The sequence below is a fragment of the Mesoplodon mirus genome (assembly GCF_964341445.2).
Source record: "Mesoplodon mirus genome assembly, chromosome: 4".
Classification (NCBI taxonomy): Eukaryota; Metazoa; Chordata; class Mammalia; order Artiodactyla; family Ziphiidae; genus Mesoplodon; species Mesoplodon mirus.
The window spans coordinates 187,660,756-187,678,640 of NC_138979.1; the positions used below are offsets into that span (position 1 = coordinate 187,660,756).

General features: G+C 66.6%; 1 protein-coding gene across 1 annotated transcript in view; it reads left to right on the forward strand.

The window, feature by feature from the left end:
• The first annotated feature begins 2,844 nt into the window (after positions 1 to 2,844).
• KIF26A (kinesin family member 26A) overlaps positions 2,845 to 17,885 on the forward strand; it is a 40,233-nt gene continuing 25,192 nt past the window's right edge. The window contains exons 1-3 of the mRNA XM_082618322.1: positions 2,845 to 2,982; positions 3,332 to 3,577; positions 16,022 to 16,456. Coding sequence (XP_082474448.1) covers positions 2,941 to 2,982; positions 3,332 to 3,577; positions 16,022 to 16,456 — 723 coding nt within the window. The 5' untranslated portion in view covers positions 2,845 to 2,940. The remainder of the gene's footprint in view (positions 2,983 to 3,331; positions 3,578 to 16,021; positions 16,457 to 17,885) is intronic.

Consider the following 17,885-nt stretch of genomic DNA (forward strand, 5'->3'; position numbering starts at 1 on the left):
GCTGGGGTGTGGGATGCGGGGCTTCCGAGGAGGGGCCCCAGACAGGAGCGCTGTGGAGCATGGGCAGAGGGGGGAGCGCAAGGTCACTGGGCTCCCTACACGTGTCTAGGGACTGGGACCCCCAAGGCGCGGAGTCCCCGGGGCGGATTGGAGTGGGAGGGGCCACGACACGCCCCCTGTCCGCCGAGGTTTCGCGGAATCCCGCTAGGCGCTGCTGCCCAGACCCTGTGCTTCCCGGCCAGAGCACCCGGTAGGAGGCGCGCGAAGCAAGGGGGTGCGGACCCGGGCCGGGTCCCGGCCCCCATCCTCCGCCCCAGGCCCCGCAGGGTACTCGCCCCCCGCCCCTCCTCCTCGGGTGTGCGTGTCCGGGAGTCTGGCTCGCCGCTCCGACTGAGGGGGCGCTGTCGGCGCGGGCGGGCGGGGCCGGAGCGCGGGGGCGCGCGGCGCGGAGCCAGCGCAGGGGCCGCCGACGCGGGCTACGGAGGACTGGGCACCTGGCGGGCTGCCCTGCGCCGTGCGGGGCGCGGCGGAGGCGGGCGCGCGGCTAGTGAGCGCGCGGGCGGGGAGGCGGCGGCGGCGGCGCGGCGGCGGCGCGGCGGCGGCGGCGGCGGCGGCGCTCCCCGCGCTCCGCTCTTCCATGGCGCTGCCAGGGCCGCCCGAGCCGCCCCGCGGCGCGCCCCGCAAGGCGCCCAGCCTGCTGGAGATGGGGGCGCTCTGCCTGGACTCGGAGATCATTCTGGGGTTCACCAGCCACCTCCTGCGGCGCCGAGCCAAGGTGAGGGCCGGGCGGCGGGACCCGGCTGGCGGCAGAGGCGCCGTCCCGCGACTTTGCGGCGCGGCTCCCGCGGCTCAGGGTGCGGCGCCGGGAAAGAGGCGGCAGGTCCCGAGCAGCGTCGCGCAGGCCGGGCCGCACTTTTCCCCCTTAGTGCTGCCCCATCTCTCTCTCTCCCCTCAGCGCGGCGTCCTGAGCGGGGGACTGTCGGCGAGGGAGGAGATCGCAGCGCGGGGACTCCGAGTCCCACCGCGCGCCTTGCTGGGGAGGGCGAGGCAGGGGGCCGCGGGTCTCGCGGCTGATCCCGAGTCCCGAGGTGGTCCAGGTTCCGCGGGGCTGTGTCTGGCTGTCCCCGGGAACCCGGGTGTAGGGTGTGAGCGTGTGCTTCTGGAAGCGCCGCAGCCGCGCGGACAAACGAAGTTGCGGGTGTGGCCGGCCCCGGGCATAGGACAAGGGCTCCTGGGGCCGATGTGTTTCCGGAGGTGCAGGTGAGGAGTGTGTGCGTCGGCGTGCTACAGAGTCGCGCTTCCCGGGCCTGCGTATGTGTGTGTCTGTGTCCCAGAGCAGTTGAGGGGCGGGGGCTGCCATGTCCCGCCGTAACCAGATCCGGACGGGGTGACGCCCCTTTCCTTCAGGAGGCTTCGAGGAGCTAGGAAAGGGGAAGAGCTTCGGCCTCCAGGCCGAGTGGAAAGGGGCTGCACGACGTGGGACCGTGGAGTGAGAGTGGGGACCCTCTGCCCACTTTATGCTCCCCTCGCCGATTTGCAGGCCAAGAACAACTGGGAGAGCCGGGGTTGGGGGGCAGATCACCCCGCTCCACTCTTTTCTGGGGAGTGAGTGTGTAGGTGGAGAGGACCTTTCAAGTGAAAGGGAGGGTGGGCAAAACATAAAGAAGGAGTCGCTTTGAGGGGCTCAGGAGAGGCGGGGAGCGGCTCGAATCTGTGTGAGGGTCTCACTGCGTGCCGGGGAGCTGCGGTTGGGGTCTACGCCTGGGCCGCGGTTTTCCAGCCGCCCTCTGCTCTGGCTCCGCTCCTTCTAGCCCCCCTCCCCCGGCGCGCCTCTTCGCCCCGGACATGTGGCGCGGGGCCTCTTCCGAGCCACGCGGCGGCGGGTGCGCGGCGGCCAGCAGGGGGCGCTCGCGTCGCGAGAAACCGGGTGGCCGCGCCCGCGGAGCCCGACCCTGGATTTCTGGCTGACCCAGAGCCGAACCCGGAGCCGCCTGCCGCCTCGGATAGCGAAGACACTTAGGGCTGAGCTGGAGCGGGAGCAACTGGTCGCCGGAGAAGGGGGGCGACCTCCCAGCCGGAGACTAACAGGCAATTAATTCCGGAGCTAAGTTCCCATCTGCCCGGCCGGCTGACAACAGGTCCCGCGCACACCCCCAGGGCCACCTCCTCCCTCTTCCCGGGCGCACGGCGCGCACACCGGCCTTCTTGCACACGCGCGGCTGCAAAGACTCGCGTGCCGTTTGCAGACACGCCTAGGCACAGATACACTGGCATGGGCGCTGCATGTTCCGAGACGCAGAGCCCGGCGATACTCACCCACGCGTGACAGTTAGACCCAAAGTGTGGCCACCGACACGCGGAGTGCGCTGGATTTTCAGGGAAAAGCGATCGGGAGCCTGGGGGCCGGGGTTCCCTTCCACTTTGTTGTGTGACCTTGGGCAAGACCTTCCCCTCCGTGGCCTCAGTTTTCTCGCCTGTAAAGTGACGAGTGGGTTGGGGCCTCCCAGGGGACCCCAGTGTTCCAGGAGAGGAGCGGGAAGGCGCATACGCGCGCGTGTACGGGGCATCTCACCGCGGCCCTCAGCGCCCCTCCCTCGGGCTGGGACTCGCCTAACAGGTTGGGGGCCTCGGAGTGGGTGCGGCCGCGCGGCGCTGCGGGACCCCCTCCCCCACACACTGCAGAGCAAGGGCTTGGGCTGGGCGGGACAGCTCTCCCGGAGCCCCGCCCCTCCCCGCCCCCGGAGCCCCCGGCCCCGCCCTCGTTTCCGAGCGCGCTCGCCGCCGCAGCCACCGCGCTCTCCGCCACTTGCCTGCGCCGCGAACTTCGGAGCGGCCGGCCGGGCCATGGGGGCGTCCCCAGGCCGGATCACGTAGCCGCGGCGACCCTGGAGAGCCCTCGTGGCCCCGAAGCGACGGCCCAGCCCTTCCTGCGTCCCGGCCATGGGCAGCCGCGGCGCCCCCCTGTGTGCGGCGCAGCCCGCGGTACGCGCAGCGGGGCCCGAGAGGGAGGAGGGCGACGGGGGGCGGCGGACGGCCCGGGACCGAGCCCGGGACGCAGAGCACACTGGCAGGGTGCGCGGCGCCCCCTGGGGGCCGGGCCTGGAGCGGAGCGCGGGTGGCGACGGGCTTCCTGCTGGGGGGGGGGCGGGCAATGAAAACCTCCCGGGATGGAAGAACACGGCGCGCTGCAGGTTCGCGCCCAGCGCTCGTAACTTTGTCGAGTGTGTCACTCGGGCTGGGTCGCTCAGAGGTCTGGAGTCTCCGGTGCTGGGTACCGGGGTGGCGCCGCCCAGCGGCCCAAGCTCACTGTCCTCTTCTGCCCCCCCCCCAGGTGGCAGAGGGCGGCCCGGCCCGCGAGCCGCTGCAGCTGCTGGAGGTGCCCCCCCGCAAGAGGCTGACCGCCGGGCCCGAACAGGATCCATGCGGCAGCCGCCCTGCGCCCGAGGGCGCCGGCGCGGGCGCGGAGCAGGGCCACTCGCCCGGTGGAGGCGGCTGGTGCCGGCACTGCCACACGAAGCTCGCCGAGCTCAAGCGACAGGCGTGGAAGCTGGTCGGCGGGCCCGGGACACCCCTCCGGGTAAGTGACCCTTCCTCAGGCCGGCCCCTGGGACGGGTCCCAGGCTGGAACTTGGGAGTCTTCGGGGCCCGGAGGGAGGCGAGGTTCCACCGTGGATTTGGTGCCAATCCCTTCCCTTCTCTGGGCCTCGGTTTCCCGTGTGTTAACACCTTGTGTGTGAGTTGGGGCGTTTCATCCTAAGAGGGTCCCACTGTCTGATCGGAGGGGCTGGGCGGGCGTTTCTGCTGCAGATGTCCCACAGCTGGAAGCCTAGTGTGTGTTTGGGAGAGGGAGAAGAGGGGGAGATGGCAGGGCCTCCACCCCGGGCGGGACAGCTCCTGCCTTGCCAGCGGCAAGAGGTTATTTGGTGCGTTGTCGCCCTTGGGGCACCTGGGCCCCCAGCCAAGTGTCTGGAAACTGCACACCTGGGGCAGGAGGGCTTGGAGGGCCAGAGGGTGGGCCAGCTGCTGTGAGGGGGGGGGCCCTCCCTGTCCCCTCCCAGGGCCATGGATAAGAGGTGCGTATGGCTCACAGCCTGGGGCTCTGCCAGTTTAGGCAGTGGCCACCCATCTGGTTCCCCAGGCTCCAGCCCCAGCTGCCAAGGTGTTGGCCAGGGGAGGGGGCTCTGCCGAATTCTGCAGCCAATGGGCTTGCCCTGGTCTTGGAAGGAGCGGGGACCATTGTTCCAGGAACAATGCGCTCTGGAAGTTTGCACAGCCTGGGAAGCTGGGGGCTGGGGGGGGGGGTCTCCAGAGGAAGCCCTTCCCGCCTGACCTGCAGCCTTTCTGAAAGCTGTCCTGGGAAGTAAGCCTGCATAATCCCCATTGAATCTAAATATAGTTCTCTGAGGAGGCCCTGCGGTCTGGGGGAGACCCTGGCCTCCTGGGGTCCAGCGGTGTTCCCCGTGGCATTGGGAGTGGGGATGTGAGTCTGGTTTGTGTCCTGGGCACCCTTGCTCTGCGGTCAGGGGAGGGGACCTGTGGCCCGTCCTGGGGTGGGGCTGCACGCTCCCGCATCTGCTGCCCTGAGCAGGGTGCAGCCTTGCCACGCTCTGTGCCCCAGATGGCCTGAATCTGGTTGAAAAGACATGAGAAGACCTTCACAGCCCCCGGAGAGGGTGTTCTGGGCTAGACTCCTGGGGGCCTGACAGGGCCACAGGGCCATCTTACTACCCCTTAGGGGCAATTGAGGCCAGAGAGAGGAGAGGCTTTAGTGACTGAGCTGGGCTTTGCCTGGTGGTGCTGGACATGTGACCGGTGGGTCGCAGGTGGGCAGGGGATCCTGGTGGAGAGAGCTGCAGGTCACCCCAGTGGCTGGTGGATTCGGGGTCCCTCACCTGGGAGGTCTCGGTGGTCCTCTCCTGCAGACACAGCGCATCAGGGAAGGCCCTGGACCCCCCAGACTGCTCACCTCCCACCTCCCCTGGCCTCCTCGAGTTTGGCGTTTGACACTGGGTACCCCTCGGTGCCAGGTGAGGGCTCACCCCCTTCCCCAGCTGTCCCTGGCCCCCAGCGGCCTGTTCACGCAGCAGACCAGGGTCTCTGGCTTTGTTGATCTCTTTGGCCCCTTCCCCCGCTGCATTTCCTCCTTTGTCAGATGGGGGTAGCCTCTGGGGTGCTGTCCAACCTGTAGGGTGCTGTGCCTGAGGAAGGGAGGGCCCCATCATCCACTGTTTCTCCAGAGAGGGTGGGAATGGGCCCAAGGGGGCTTCAGGCCCTTGGGCTGAGCCACCCTGGCTGTGGGACGTGGGACAAGGTGGCTGGGGCCTTGGTGGGTGTCATTGTCCTGTGTGACCCCGGCTGATGCGCACACAGCCTGCAGGCTCACCTGGCCTGCCCCAGAGCTTCCCGCAGGGCAGGCTGGGGGGATGGTGCCCGGGATGGGCTTGTGCAGCTGCTTCTGCTTTTAGTTTGGGAGGGAGGCTGGGGCAGCCGGGGGACCCGTGTGTGCCCGGCTCTGGGTGAGCCCCAGGGGGTCCTCCCAGGAGTCTGGCCCGATGGTCCAGGGGCACTGGGCTCTGCTCTGAGGCTGACAAGGCACTGGAATGTAGAGTTTGTGGTCTAGAATTTTCCCTAGGGGACCCTTTCTTCTTTCTCATTGTGAGGAGATGAGCTTTGTGAGAACGGCACTTCACAGTTTACAGAGAACTTTGCTGGCTGTCATCTCACTTAGTCCCATGCTTGGGGCATCTGGGGAGGCCCCGCACCGGAGGTGGCTTGCTGGGCTCCCATGGCCTGGGGTGAGGGTGGAGCTGGGACCCTAGCTTGGCCGAGAGGCCCTTGCCCCTGGGGTCCCTGCCTGGTCTCAGGTGGGAGGGAGGCTTGCAAGGGTTGAGGGACGTGATCACAGCCACCCCATCCTCTGCCTGAGGCATCCCTGCCAGGGCTCGACTCCCTGCTGGCTTCTAGCCCACCCTCCTGCCAGCTGACAGCTCCGGGCTGTGGGGCCTTGGGCAATTTCGCTGAGAGCTCGTGGCCTCGGTTTCCCTCTCTGTACCTGGGACCACCTTCGCACCCCTTTCACAGGTGTGTTGGGCCGCGTCTGGCACAGGCTGGCCCGTATGCCTCAGCCCTTGTTGCTTTTGCTGGGATGTGGGCTCGGGGGTCATGCTGTGCCCAGGTCTTCGGTGCCCATGGGAGGTGGGCGGGCGGCCTGGGTGGAGGGCCCGCCTCTCCCTTGCTGCCTCTGCTCCCTTCTCCCTGCGCCTGCCTCAGTTTCCCCACCTGGGCAGTGAGGATGACTGTGGTTCCCACCCAGGGACCTCATCCATGCGGAGCAGATAGGACTGTGCCCCCTGCTTTTGAGCCCCAGTGTCCCTGGGGGAGGGAACATGCTCTGCCTGCCCAGCTTGGAGCCCAGAGACCGTCCTGCCTGAACTGAGAGGGGCGGTGGGCCGGGCTGTGGAGGGGATGCCAGGCTGGGGCCTCTGGGCCTCCCCAGAGCCACCTCTGCTCTCACCAAGGTCCAGGGCCTTGTCTCTGAGTGACCCCGTCGGACGCCTGTGTGGCCTGGAGCATGCCCTTCGGACTGTCCTGTGGCCTCCGTGGGCCGCTCCTCCCGTGGGCCCCGCTGCAGATGCCCTGCTGCTCCCCAGACCCCCTCCCCCTGCCCTGGCCTCCCCGGGTGGTCCTGCCAGTTCCCTGCTCTGCCCTCCCTGCCCATGCCTCCGAGGGGCCTCTCCTGGGAGCTCCCAGAACCCCCCACCCAGGGACCAAAGCCAGACCTTCCTCTCCTCCACGACTGAGCGCCCTCCAGCTTAGCACTGGCCACTCCATCCCCCGAGTCAGAACCTGAGGCCCCAGCCTTCCCTGGCAAACTGGTCACCAAGTTCCTGCAGGCCCCTTTCATTGTCCCCCGGCCCAGCCCACCCACAGCTGCCCACCCTCAGGGCAGCCAGAGGGGACTCTCTGAACCGTGGGGCCCTCAGGAGGGTCCCTGGCCAGTCCTGGGTCCTGCTGTCCAGCTGGGCCCTGCCAGACTGAGGCCAGACCGAGGCCCCCCGACAGGCACAGCCCCTGGGCACGGGGCCGCTTCTGCATTGCATGGTGGTCTGCCACAGCGCCCCTTTGGCAGACTCCCCCCACCGCGTGCCCCTGTGGCAGACTCCCCCCACCGCGTGCCCCTGTGGCAGATTCCCCCGCCGTGCCCCTTTGGCAGACTTCTCCCCCACCCCCCGCCCCATACTCATTTGGTGGAACCGCACAGCCTGAGTTGCCCTGAGCCCCGCTTGGGCAGCTGACGGTGGTGGGGGACTCAGACCTCACTGAGTGGCCTCACTTTGAGCGCCTGGCACAGAGCCTGGCGGCCCTCCATGTGCAGTGAACCTCTCCTCCCCTCCCCTCCCCTCCCCTGAGCTTTCCCTCCCCCACATCTCCACCGTCCTCCCCGAGGCTACCCCTGCTGCCACCTGGCCCTGCCTTTTCTCAGCCCTTCCCACACTGCACGACCACTGTGTGGTCTCTGTGGCCAGTGTGCTACCCCCAGGCCAGGAGCTCTGTCAGGGCCGGCACGGGGTCTGGATCACCCAGAAACGTTTGTCGAATGACTGAGTGACCAGATCTTGCCTCCCACGCCCTGCTGTGTTCACCCCGAGGGCTGCTGGACTGGATCTTGGCTCTCCCCCACCGCCCCATATGAGGCCCTTGTGGAGGATGGTGGTCCCCAGCCCCTTGCAGCCGTGGGGGGCAGGGGTCCTGCTCGGGGATCTGCTCCAGCTGCCGCCCAGATTCGTCGCGTGGAGGTGGTGACTCTTCTGGAACCCGTGACTTCCACGTGTCAATACGGCACTGAATTGATTAGTGCTCAGATGGGGAAAGTGATCAGTTCTCCTTTCGATCTTGCGAATCTCTCGCTCACCCGGGCAGGGGGGTCTCGTCCTCCCCCACCCTGCGAATTCCAGAACCACTGCCCACCCATGCAGCCCCAGCACTGGTTCGTGTTTTTCGCCAAGCTGGACAGTGAGTCTGAAGGCTGCCGGGAGGCTGTGGGCTCACCCCGGGCACAGCTCGGGGTGATGTGACCAGGCTCCTAAGGCTAGAGGCTTGGAGACACTCCCATCTCTCTCTGGGGCCTGGCTCAGGAGTGGTGGGCCTCTGTCACCACCCCCAGGAAGCCTGCGTGGTCTGTCCCCACTGCCCCCAGCTCTGATCGTACTGGTGTGCCATGGTGGGGTCCCGGGGGGGCAGGGGCTTGGCCCAGCTGGTGCTGGACATTTGCCACCTGGGGTCACGGTCCCTGGGCCCCTGTCCCCCATGCTGTTTGGAGCCTGGCCTGAGCTCCACCAGCTTCTGGGGGGGTTCCCCGGGGCGGGGCACCTGGTGTCAGCAGCATTCTCCAGCTGAGCCAGGTGTTGGCAGGCTCCAGAGGCAGCTGGGAGGTGTGAGAGGGGCTGGTGCTCCCTGGGGCTGGCTGCTGGGCAGTCTCCCAGCTGGTAGGGGACTGATGACTCAGCCAGGGGGCGGATCAGGCTGCGGGGACCAAGCCTGGGCAGGAGGAGGGAGGAGGCCGCTCAGGCCTTGCCTTGCCACCTGGCCTCTGCGAGACCTCGGCCGGCCCCTCCACACCCTGCCCTGGCCCCCTCCTCCCTAGGTGGGCAGTGGTCTAGCTGGTGTCCCTTGCTGTCCCTGAGAACTTCCTTTGGTCCCATCCGTGTGCCCGTCTTGGGTCCTTGCTGGTCGGGTGTTTCGGGGGGAGAAGGTGGGCAGTGGGGGCGGGACTGAGCTTCGGGTCCTGAACACCTGCCCTCTGAATGTCAGCCAGAAGCGGAGATGGGGCTTTGGGGGCTGGCCGGGGTCTGGGGAAGGGAGCTCTGTGTCTCGCAGGAGGGAGCTTCTTGAGGGGAGTCCAGCTGCAGTCAGCACTGGGGCTGAGCAGGGGAGTGAGTTGTGGTGACTTTCCTCACTGCCTCTCTGCTGAAAAGGGGAGTGTCAGAGTGTCACCCCTGTACCTCAGGCTGCTCAGTGCCTTGCCGGGGGCTTGTCTTGGTCTGGCATGGCTTAAAGGAGGGGGTCTGGGGCCTTCTCAAGGCTCCCTCGAGTGTCCTGAAGGGATCGTTTACTTGGCAGTCGGAAGAGCTGGTTGTTGTCTTGAATGACAAGGAAAGTCTAGTTTCCTTTTTCCTTTGCCTGCCAGGAAGCTCACAGCAAATGCAGTCTTCAGCTTCCGCCAACTGCATGGGCCCTTTCTCACACGTCTGTGGGAACTGATCGTTCCTAGCTGCTCTAACATGACTGTCTCTAGCCACGTGGTTTTACTTCCAATTTATGTTGAGTAGTTCCTGGAAGCCACTGCAGTTTTTGTGCAAGAAGGTGCGGGGTATGAATAAATAAACAGGATAGAAGTGGATCGAGTGTCCCTCAGTGCGTCTGGCCTCCGTCCACTTGTCTGCTTCCTGGGGACGGGGAACCCCTGCGGTGGGGGGTGGCATTCAGGGCCAGGCTGTCCCCTGTCAGGTTTCTGGAAGCAGCCAGTCTGGGCTGGCTGGGAGCCTCTGGGAGCTGCTCTCTGGTCATCCACCCCTGAGCCCTGACCTCTGAGCCCCATGATCTCCCTTCCCGCTGGGTGGACGCGTGGCGGACAAGCCTCTCTCCCCACCTCTTGTGGCCCCACCTCTTGTGGCCCCAGCTCCTGTGGCCCCAGCTCCTGTGGCATGGTCGCTTCTTGGCAGGGCCTCAGCTGCCCTGTCTGGGAACAGTGTCCTTGGGCTGAGTGGACACTCTGGACCCCTCCGGGTGAAGGGGCGCTTTCGCTTCTGGTGCTACGTTTTGTGGCCGAGGGACCCACGTGGACTGCAGGGCTCCTTGGAGGACTCCCCGGACTCATCTGGTCTGGTCCCTGCCCACCCTGGGCAGCATCCCAGGCTTCGGCTGTGGGCGCTGGGCTGGGGCAGGGGTGGGTGGGCTCAGCTGGGTGCCTGGGGCTGGCGGATTTATGGTCCTACACGGCCCAGTGACAGGCTGCTGTGTCCACCTCGGGTGGATGTCCTTACACCGCCGTGTACATTCACCTCTGATCCCGTGTGATGGATGCTGGCCTGCGCAACTCCCTCTGTTTCCGGGTGGAGCGTGCCGGGCGCTTGCCCTGCCCCGTGCCCTGTGCGGGGGTGTGGGCTGCAGGGTCGACTCCTTCCTAACTGTCCCGTTCTAGGCTCCCTGTCCCCATCCTCCCCCACACAGCCTCGGTGCAAGGCCACAGCCCAGTTTTGCTTCCTGGAATCCCCGCCAGCCCCACATACTTGGCCTGTTCAAAACCAGTCACCAGGGAGCAGGCCTCTGGGAATTATGTGCTTGGCTCCACCACCCCATGCGCCAGGGGAGGAAATAGCGGACACACGGGTGTGAGTGACTTGCCCGAGGCCACGCACCCTGGCTTCTCTGCCTCTGAAGTCTGTGCTCTTAACCAAAGTGCTCTGGGAGGGAGGGCTCTGGAAAGGGGCACCCAGGAGGACCTCCTGGAGGAGATGGTATTTGATCTGGGCTGGAATTAGCTCAGAGATGGGGTGAGGGTCTCCAGGGGTGGAGCATCAAGAGCTCAAGGATGGGGATGCCCGGAGCACACGTGGAGACTGTGTCTTGGGTGCCCTGTAGGTTGACAAGGGGAAAGCAGGATGAGGTCGAAGGTCGGGAGGTGGGGTGGAGTGCAGTTGCGCTCCAGCCCTGGAGTAGAAGTGGGGCCTAGGGTGTCCTGGGAAGCCCTCTGATAAAGAGCCGTAGTTCCGGGCTCTTCTGGCAGCCTTGTCAGAGGGCCTGGCGGGCGCGGGTGGCCCTGTGTGCAGGAGAACACGGTATCTGGGGCCACCTGGGGGCAGGGGCCCCATTCGGCTTCTGCACCTGCCCCTTTTGCCGGGGCTCAGAGCCCCCCAAGTGGCATTGGGGGCCCTGGCCATGGCTGGGCTTGCGGGGTGCTATCTGCCACGGCCAGTTGTCCAAATGAGGAAACTGAGGTCCACAGGCTGTGCTCGCATCCAGAGGTGGACAGTCAGACTGAAGGTTATGTCTGGCTGGGCTCCAGGCACCCCCTCCCACCCCGTGGCGGATGTCCTGATGGAGCTGCTTCTCCACCATCCTCACCCGCTGAGGCCGTCCTGCCTGTCTGGCCTTTAGCCCCCCGGGCCCCCGCCACCCTTGTGTGGCCTCATGTGGAGGATAGGGAAGCCATTGAGGGGAGGAGGTCTCAATGAGCTAGTGTGTGCCCCGAGCTGGCCAGCTGGCTGGCGCCTGGCACAGAGCCTTGGGGATGGGTGCCGGGCAGCGCGGGGTGGGCCAGGCTGCGGCCTCCCTGCCCCTCCCCCTGTGTCAGCTTGGGGCCTCAGAGCTGCAGGCCTGCAGGCCGGGGTGGTCTCTGGCAGCCTGGCTGGCAGAGGGAGGGTCGGGTTTGGGTCTCCAGGCATCCCACTGGACCCAGCAGGTGGTGGGGCCTGGGGCTGGGGGCCGGGCCCCTGGTGAGGCTCTGGCTGGGTGGGAGGGAGGGAGGGAGGGCCTGGGATGGCTGCGGTGTGGCTGGAAACCGAGCCCGCTGCACGCGACCTGGGAATGTCCTCGACAGCAGAGCCTGGGAGGGCAGCGCCCGGCCCGGCAGCCAGGGGTCCCTTCCTGGACCTGTTGTCAACTCCGGAAAAGGGGGCCACGCGGGGTCACGGCCCAGCTGCTTTGTTTGTGGAGAGAAGGGAGGATGGGGCGGAGGGAGCTGTGGTGGGTGGGACCTTGCTCAGCGCCTGCTTGTCGAGCCTGACCGTGTGCCTGGCCTCTGGGCCCGTGTGCTCTCCTAGCCGCCCTGCCAGTGGGTGCCAGGGCCCCCTTTTAAAAGACGGGGTGATGGGGGCTCAGAGAGGGTCGCCTCATAGCCCTGCGGCCTGGGGTCTTTTCTGAATTGGGGAATAGAGCCCCTTCCCACCCCCTCCCAGGGGGGCATCCATGGCGGTGGGGTGGGGGGCTCCTGGTCATCTCCCCTCCTGCCCTGCGGGGCGGCCTGGCTGGCCGGGCTGGGGAAGCCTCTCTTGGTGGTGATGGTGGGGCAGTGCGGCCCCCTCCAGGACTCCCTCACAGGAGCAAATGGAAAGATTACTTAAAGCAACTTGGAGACCCAGAAACAAAGCGAAGAATGAGAAGTCATCATTTTTAAGTGCGGGGAAGCTCCCTGAAAGCCAGGCAGCATGCAGGGTAGCTGGTACGCAATGCTCAATTGAATCAAATTAAGAAAAACATTTTCCAATGCAAGTAAAATATCTGTTTAATTAGGCCACAAAGAGGAAACTAAAAGTAATATTTTGCAGCAGGAAAACTACTGTCTTTCTGAAGTTGCTGGGCTCCGGAGGGGAGGGGTGGGTGCCAGGCTGCACGGTGGCCGGGGCTTTCAGGGGTTAAGATTCTGGAACTTGGGCCTGTGGACCCTGGAGCTGCCAGGAGCTGCCCCAGGGCTGGGAGAGGAGACCAGGCCCAGGGGAGGGAGGGCTGCTCTGCCCAGGCCTCCCCCAGCTCCCCGCCCCGTGCTGGGGTCTGAGAATTATTGGCTGCACTGGGGGAAGGGGTGGCTGAGGAGCGGGGAGGGGCCTTTGTCTCCCTGAGGGCTGCCCATGGGTCGGCAGGTGGTGTGGAAGGTGCCGTCACCCCTCACCTTCTGGGGTCCAGGGTGCCCGTCCTGGGGGTGGCCCATGCCAGCTCCCAGGAGAAACCCCCTCCCTGGAGCCCTGAGCGCTGGGCCAGGGTGCGGGGGGCGGGGATCCTGGCTCTAGGCCTGTCCTGCCCAAAGCTTGCGGCCCCCAGGCCGGTCCCCCCAGTGTGGGCTGTGGTTCTGAGTGACCAGCGTGCAGTGACTGTCCCAGGCTGCTCAGTGGCCCAGCTGCCGCCCGAGCAGCCGCTTTGGCCCCTGCACTGGCCCCGCCGCTGCTGCCTGGCCTGAGGGGCTCAGGGTCCACTGGGCTCTCCGTGTGGTCACCCCAGGCCGGTCCCTCCTCCTGTTGGCCTTCGCCATCTCACGTGTGTGACAAAAGACGGAGGTTGGAGAGACGGGCCTGCCCCATGCCGGGAGCCCCTCGAGGCCCGGGGGATCGGCCAGGCCTTCGGCAGTGATGATGTGAGGGTCCCCCAGGGGGTGGGCTTGGCTGCCAGCGCTGCAAGGGGGTGCCTGGCCCCTCAAGGGGGCTTTAGCCATGGGGTGGGCCCGGGTGTGTTGGGCCTGGCCCTCCTGGGAACTTGTGAAGCAGGACTTGTGGGGGCGCCACGAGCGCGGAAACCCCTGCAGTTGGCTCACCGAGCAGGTGACCGGGCAGCCCTGGGCTTGTCTCCCTGTGCGGGGGGTGCTTGAGCTTGGGGGGCTCTCTCCCCCCAGAGCAGACCCCTGTGGTTCCCACGTGGGGCTTTGATGCTCAGAGCCTGAGGCCTGGGGCTGCTGGGGCCTCCCTGGCGCCCCACCTGAATTCCTCGGGACCGGCTCGGGGCGGGGCTCGGGCTGGGGGCTGCCGTGGCCGTGCGGTGGGGGTCTGGTGCGGGCCCAGGGCCGTTAGCAGCCCCCCATGCCCTACGCTTCCCACTTGCCTCCTGCCTCCTCCTGTGCAGGCCGTGGAGGGGATGCCAGGGTTCCCCAGAAGCGGAGGCCCTAGAACAATGGGCAGCTGGGCCTGGGCCGGGCGGGGTCTGGGCCGCCTTTCAAGTCGGTTAATGGCTTTAGCGGGCCCGCCCTCCCTTGCCCTCTCACCAGCCCACCATTAGCTGCCTCCCGCTGAGTGGAAAAACCAGAGTCATCAGGGCCGGGCCTGGAAAACTGGCAGGGTTGGGGGTGGGGGATGGAGTGACAGCCGGCCCGTGTGAGCCAGGCGTGGCTGGGCCGTCTGGATTCCATCTGTGGCCCACGGGCAACACGAGTGGGGTCCCCGCGGCGTTTCCGGGCCTCCTCGGGGCCCCACGGGGGAGCAGCAGGCGGGGGTGGTGTCACTGATTGGGACCAGATATTCCGGGCGCTTCCGAGGCTCTGCGGCCCGCCAGCCCCAGCTGGAGAAAAGCCAGGCCTTCCGGAGCGGCCCGTAAATCAGGTAGCTGGCAAGGCCTGGACTGGCTGGGGTCACGCTGTCGTTCGACCAGGCCTGCCCGGGGGCACGTGAGGGGGCAGCTCGATGGCCGAGCGTGCCGGGAGCGTGGGGCCGCGCAGACACACCCGGTTGGACGTGCTTTGCTTTACTGCGCTTCACAGGTGCGGTGTTTTCTGCGAGCCGAGGCCTTGTGGCAACGCTGTGTCCAGCGAGTCTGTCAGCGCTGTTTTTCTGACAGCGTCATTTTTAAATCCGTGCTGTTTTTTAACGTTAAATTGTTTTTTTTAGACACAATGCTGTTGCGCGCCGAACAGATTACAGTGCGGTGTAAACATAGCTCGTATAATTGGGAAACCAAAAAACTCATGTGACTCGCTTTATTTCAATACTCCCTTTATTGTGGTGATCTGGACCGAAACTGAAATATCTCCGAGGTCTGCATGTCCTGGGGACACAGAAGCAGAGCGATGGCCTGCTGATGCTGGACCAGCAGAGTGTACTTTCGTGGCAAGGCCACTGTGTCTCAGCTGTCACCCCCTAGAGCCCTCCCAGGCATCTGTGGACACTGGTCAGGCTGGCCACAGGTCAGGCTCGGGGAACCCTGCTAGGATGAATGAGGCACCCCCTTCTGCATGGTGCTTACGGCTTCTGCATCTGAGGGTTTGGGGAGGTCGTGGTCCCTTTTTGGCCAAGAGGGTGGCTGGACTGGAGCCAGGCCTTGCCTAGAACCTTTTGGGAGAAGTGTGGCCAGGGAGGGGGGAAGGCCCCGGCTCTGCAGATTTGCAGCGGGTCCAGGCTGTGGTGACGGGGAGGGATGGGGCCGGCCGAGTCCACCAGCTGGCCAAATTGGAGACCCAGGCCCACATTTGGGGTTGGCTCTGTCAGGTGGCGCTGGGAACGTCCTGGGTGGCCACAGCCACAGCCGGGCTGGGCTCATGCCCTGCTGAGGGGATGTCCCAGCCAGGCACCTGTAGTTGGGGCTTGCCCCTCGGGGAAGGGGCAGGGATGCTGAGGGGCTAGTCCCAGCACAGACCCGGAGCCCGGCAGGGCTGCCCCGGGCAGGCGCAGAGGCAGAGCCTGGCTGGGGGTCGAGGTGCAGCGGCTGGGCCCCGAGAATGGGGCTCTTAATGGCTTCCCTCCAGTGAGCTTCCTTCGGAGGATTGGCTCCCTCCTCCTCTTCTTTCTTCCAGAGATGTCACCTCCTCCAGGAAGCCCTCCCTGACCTCCAGGCTAGGCGAGGGCCTCCTCTGGGCTCCCCTGGCTCCTGTTCTTAGCCCTCTCTGGTTACCAGGCTTGCAGTTAGACCCGTGTGTCCCCCTCAGTGCAGGGCAGGGGGTGGGCTGCAGGGACCAAGTCCATGCCCGGGATGGAGCGTGGAGGCCATCGAGCCTTGCCTCCTGTCTCTGCTGGCCGCGCTCGGCCTCTGTCTTCCCGTGGACTTGGAATTGCCAGCTCGGCCCTGTGGAGCAGGGCCGGAGACGCCGCAAAGGCAGAGGGAGGGTCTCCAGCCCCCCAGCCCCACCTCCACTGGCTCTGGAATAGACGTTGCTTCCAGCCGGGCCTGCTGCTGGCCGCCCCCAGCCCGCCGGGGATGCCTTGTTCTGCCGGCCCCCTGGCTGCTCCTTGGCCGGGTGGCCTTGGCCTTGGCTGCTGGCTGCACGTCGGGGAGCGTGCGAATGCCTCGTTAGCCGTGAGCGAGCGTGGTGATGACGGCAGGAGGAGCTGGGCAGTTGTCAAGGGCACCGCGAGCCTCACTCTCAAGCCCCGATGGTTATTTCCTGCTGGGTGTGTGCCGACGGCACCGTTCTGGGCTTTTTAGTCAGCTGAGGATGGTGCAGCGGCCGCCATGCACGCTGGCCTGGCGCCGTGGACGTGAGGACCAGGCGGTGAGTCCTGGCACCCAGGCACTGATCCCTTTGTCCCTTTGTCCCCTGTTCCCCCAGGACCCGTGCCTCTCCGCTCTGCTTCTTGACGAGGTGCCTGCGTGTCGCCCGGAGGCTGAGCGCCGCTGTGACGTCTGTACCACGCACCTGACCCAGCTCACACGGGAGGCTCTGCGGCTGCTGCAGGCGCCCGCCAGCCGCGAGGACCCGGACGCCCCCCATGGAGGCCCCGGACTCATGCCTCCCAGCCCCGGTGCCGCCGCCAGCCCGAGGGATGGACCGGCGCCGGTGGGCCCGGTGGGGCGGCAGCTGGGCCGAGCGGGGCCAGACCGGAGGAAGGGGCTGGGCTGGCCGTCCGGGCCCAGCGTCCAGGTGTCAGTGGCACCCGCCGGCCTGGGCGGGGCACTGAGCACGGTCACCATCCAGGCCCAGCAGTGCCTAGAGGGCATGTGGAGCGTCTCGAGGGTCAACAGCTTCCTGCCACCGACGTGCCTGGTGAGTGCCCGGGGCGCAGTGGGCTGTGGGCCCCCTGGGATACCAGGCAGGACGCTTACAGCCGGTCAGGGCTGGGTGCTCTCCGGGGCTGAGTGCCCAGCTCAGTGGGTGCCCTGTAGCACGGCTCCCCCTAGAGCAGGGGGGCTGTGCCTTTTGAGGAGGCCCCAGACATTCCCAAGGCCCTCGTCAAGTCAGCCTACAAGGTCACTGGGGGGCAGGGTCTTCTTGTGTACCCTGGAGCATCGCTTCCACCTGGCACAGCCCTGTGGTTGGGGACGGTTTGGCCACTCTCAGAGCATGCGTGGCGCTGTGGGCTGACGGAAGGGCCCTGTGGGCTGCTGGGACAAGATCAGACCGTCATCCAACATCTCCTCCTGGTGACTCCCCGTCCAGGCTCTTCTGCCTGGAGCGCAGCAGCCCTGGGTGACACAGCCCTGCCCCGTGGACAGGTGACAGAACCTGGAGGGTAGCGGGGGGCCTGCAGGTGGTGGGGACCCCGTTCCCGCTTACACGGGGCCTGGTTTCTCAGGAGCCGCCTCTTTTTGGGTGACTGCGGGATACCCCCCTCCCCGGGGCTCCCCTCCTCAGGCCCACCAGATTGTCACCCACAGCAGTGGCATAGCTTCCGTGGAACCAGCTCTGGGCACCAGGGGTGCCGGGGGTGCCCCGGACCTGGGCTGGGTGTGCTCAGGGAGGGCCCCGCGGCCTGAGATGACCCCAGCTCCGGAGGGCGGAGCTGGGGGCCCGGCCCCGCCTTGGTCACAGGGCTTTGCTGGTGGGAGTTTCTCCCAAGTGTCCTCTGTGTCCCCACAGTCTTCCTTCTAAGAGAAGGCGTACCAGGGTAGGGGGGTCGGGAGAGGGTGGGTTTTTGGATCGGGGGTTTCCTGGGACGCTGGAGGGCGTTGCTTTGAGTTTGGTGGTACATGGGATTAGGTGTGCTAGGCACCGGCAGGGCCTTTCCCCGACAGGGTGGGGTTGGGTGCCTTCTCCTGGGGGCCCAGCCGTGCCTGGAATAGGGGCTCACCAGGCGACAAAGTAGAAGGGACCCTGTAAGCAGAGGGACTGGTGTGTGTGCGTGGAGGTGGGGAGGCCTTGCTGGGAGACAGGGCTGGGGGTGGGGTCGCGACCGGCAGGGAGCAGGTGGCCGTGTGGCACAGGTGTTGGTGGCTGTACCGTCCACCCCGCATGGAGCCCCAGGGGCAGGGAGAGGGGTCGGTGGCTGTGAAAGCCTTTCCAGTCGCCACAGCGCCAGCCGCACCAACTCGCCCAGCAAGTGTCTCTGAAATAGAACACGAGGCAGACGTCTCCTGGGGTCTCCGTGCCCTGTGGGGCTGTGGGACATGGAGGCACGAGGAGGGCCCCCAGCTCTTGGGGCAAAGTCCGTACAGCCCCCGGGCGGGACTGACCCCCACCCTGCCCCCGCCTCTGG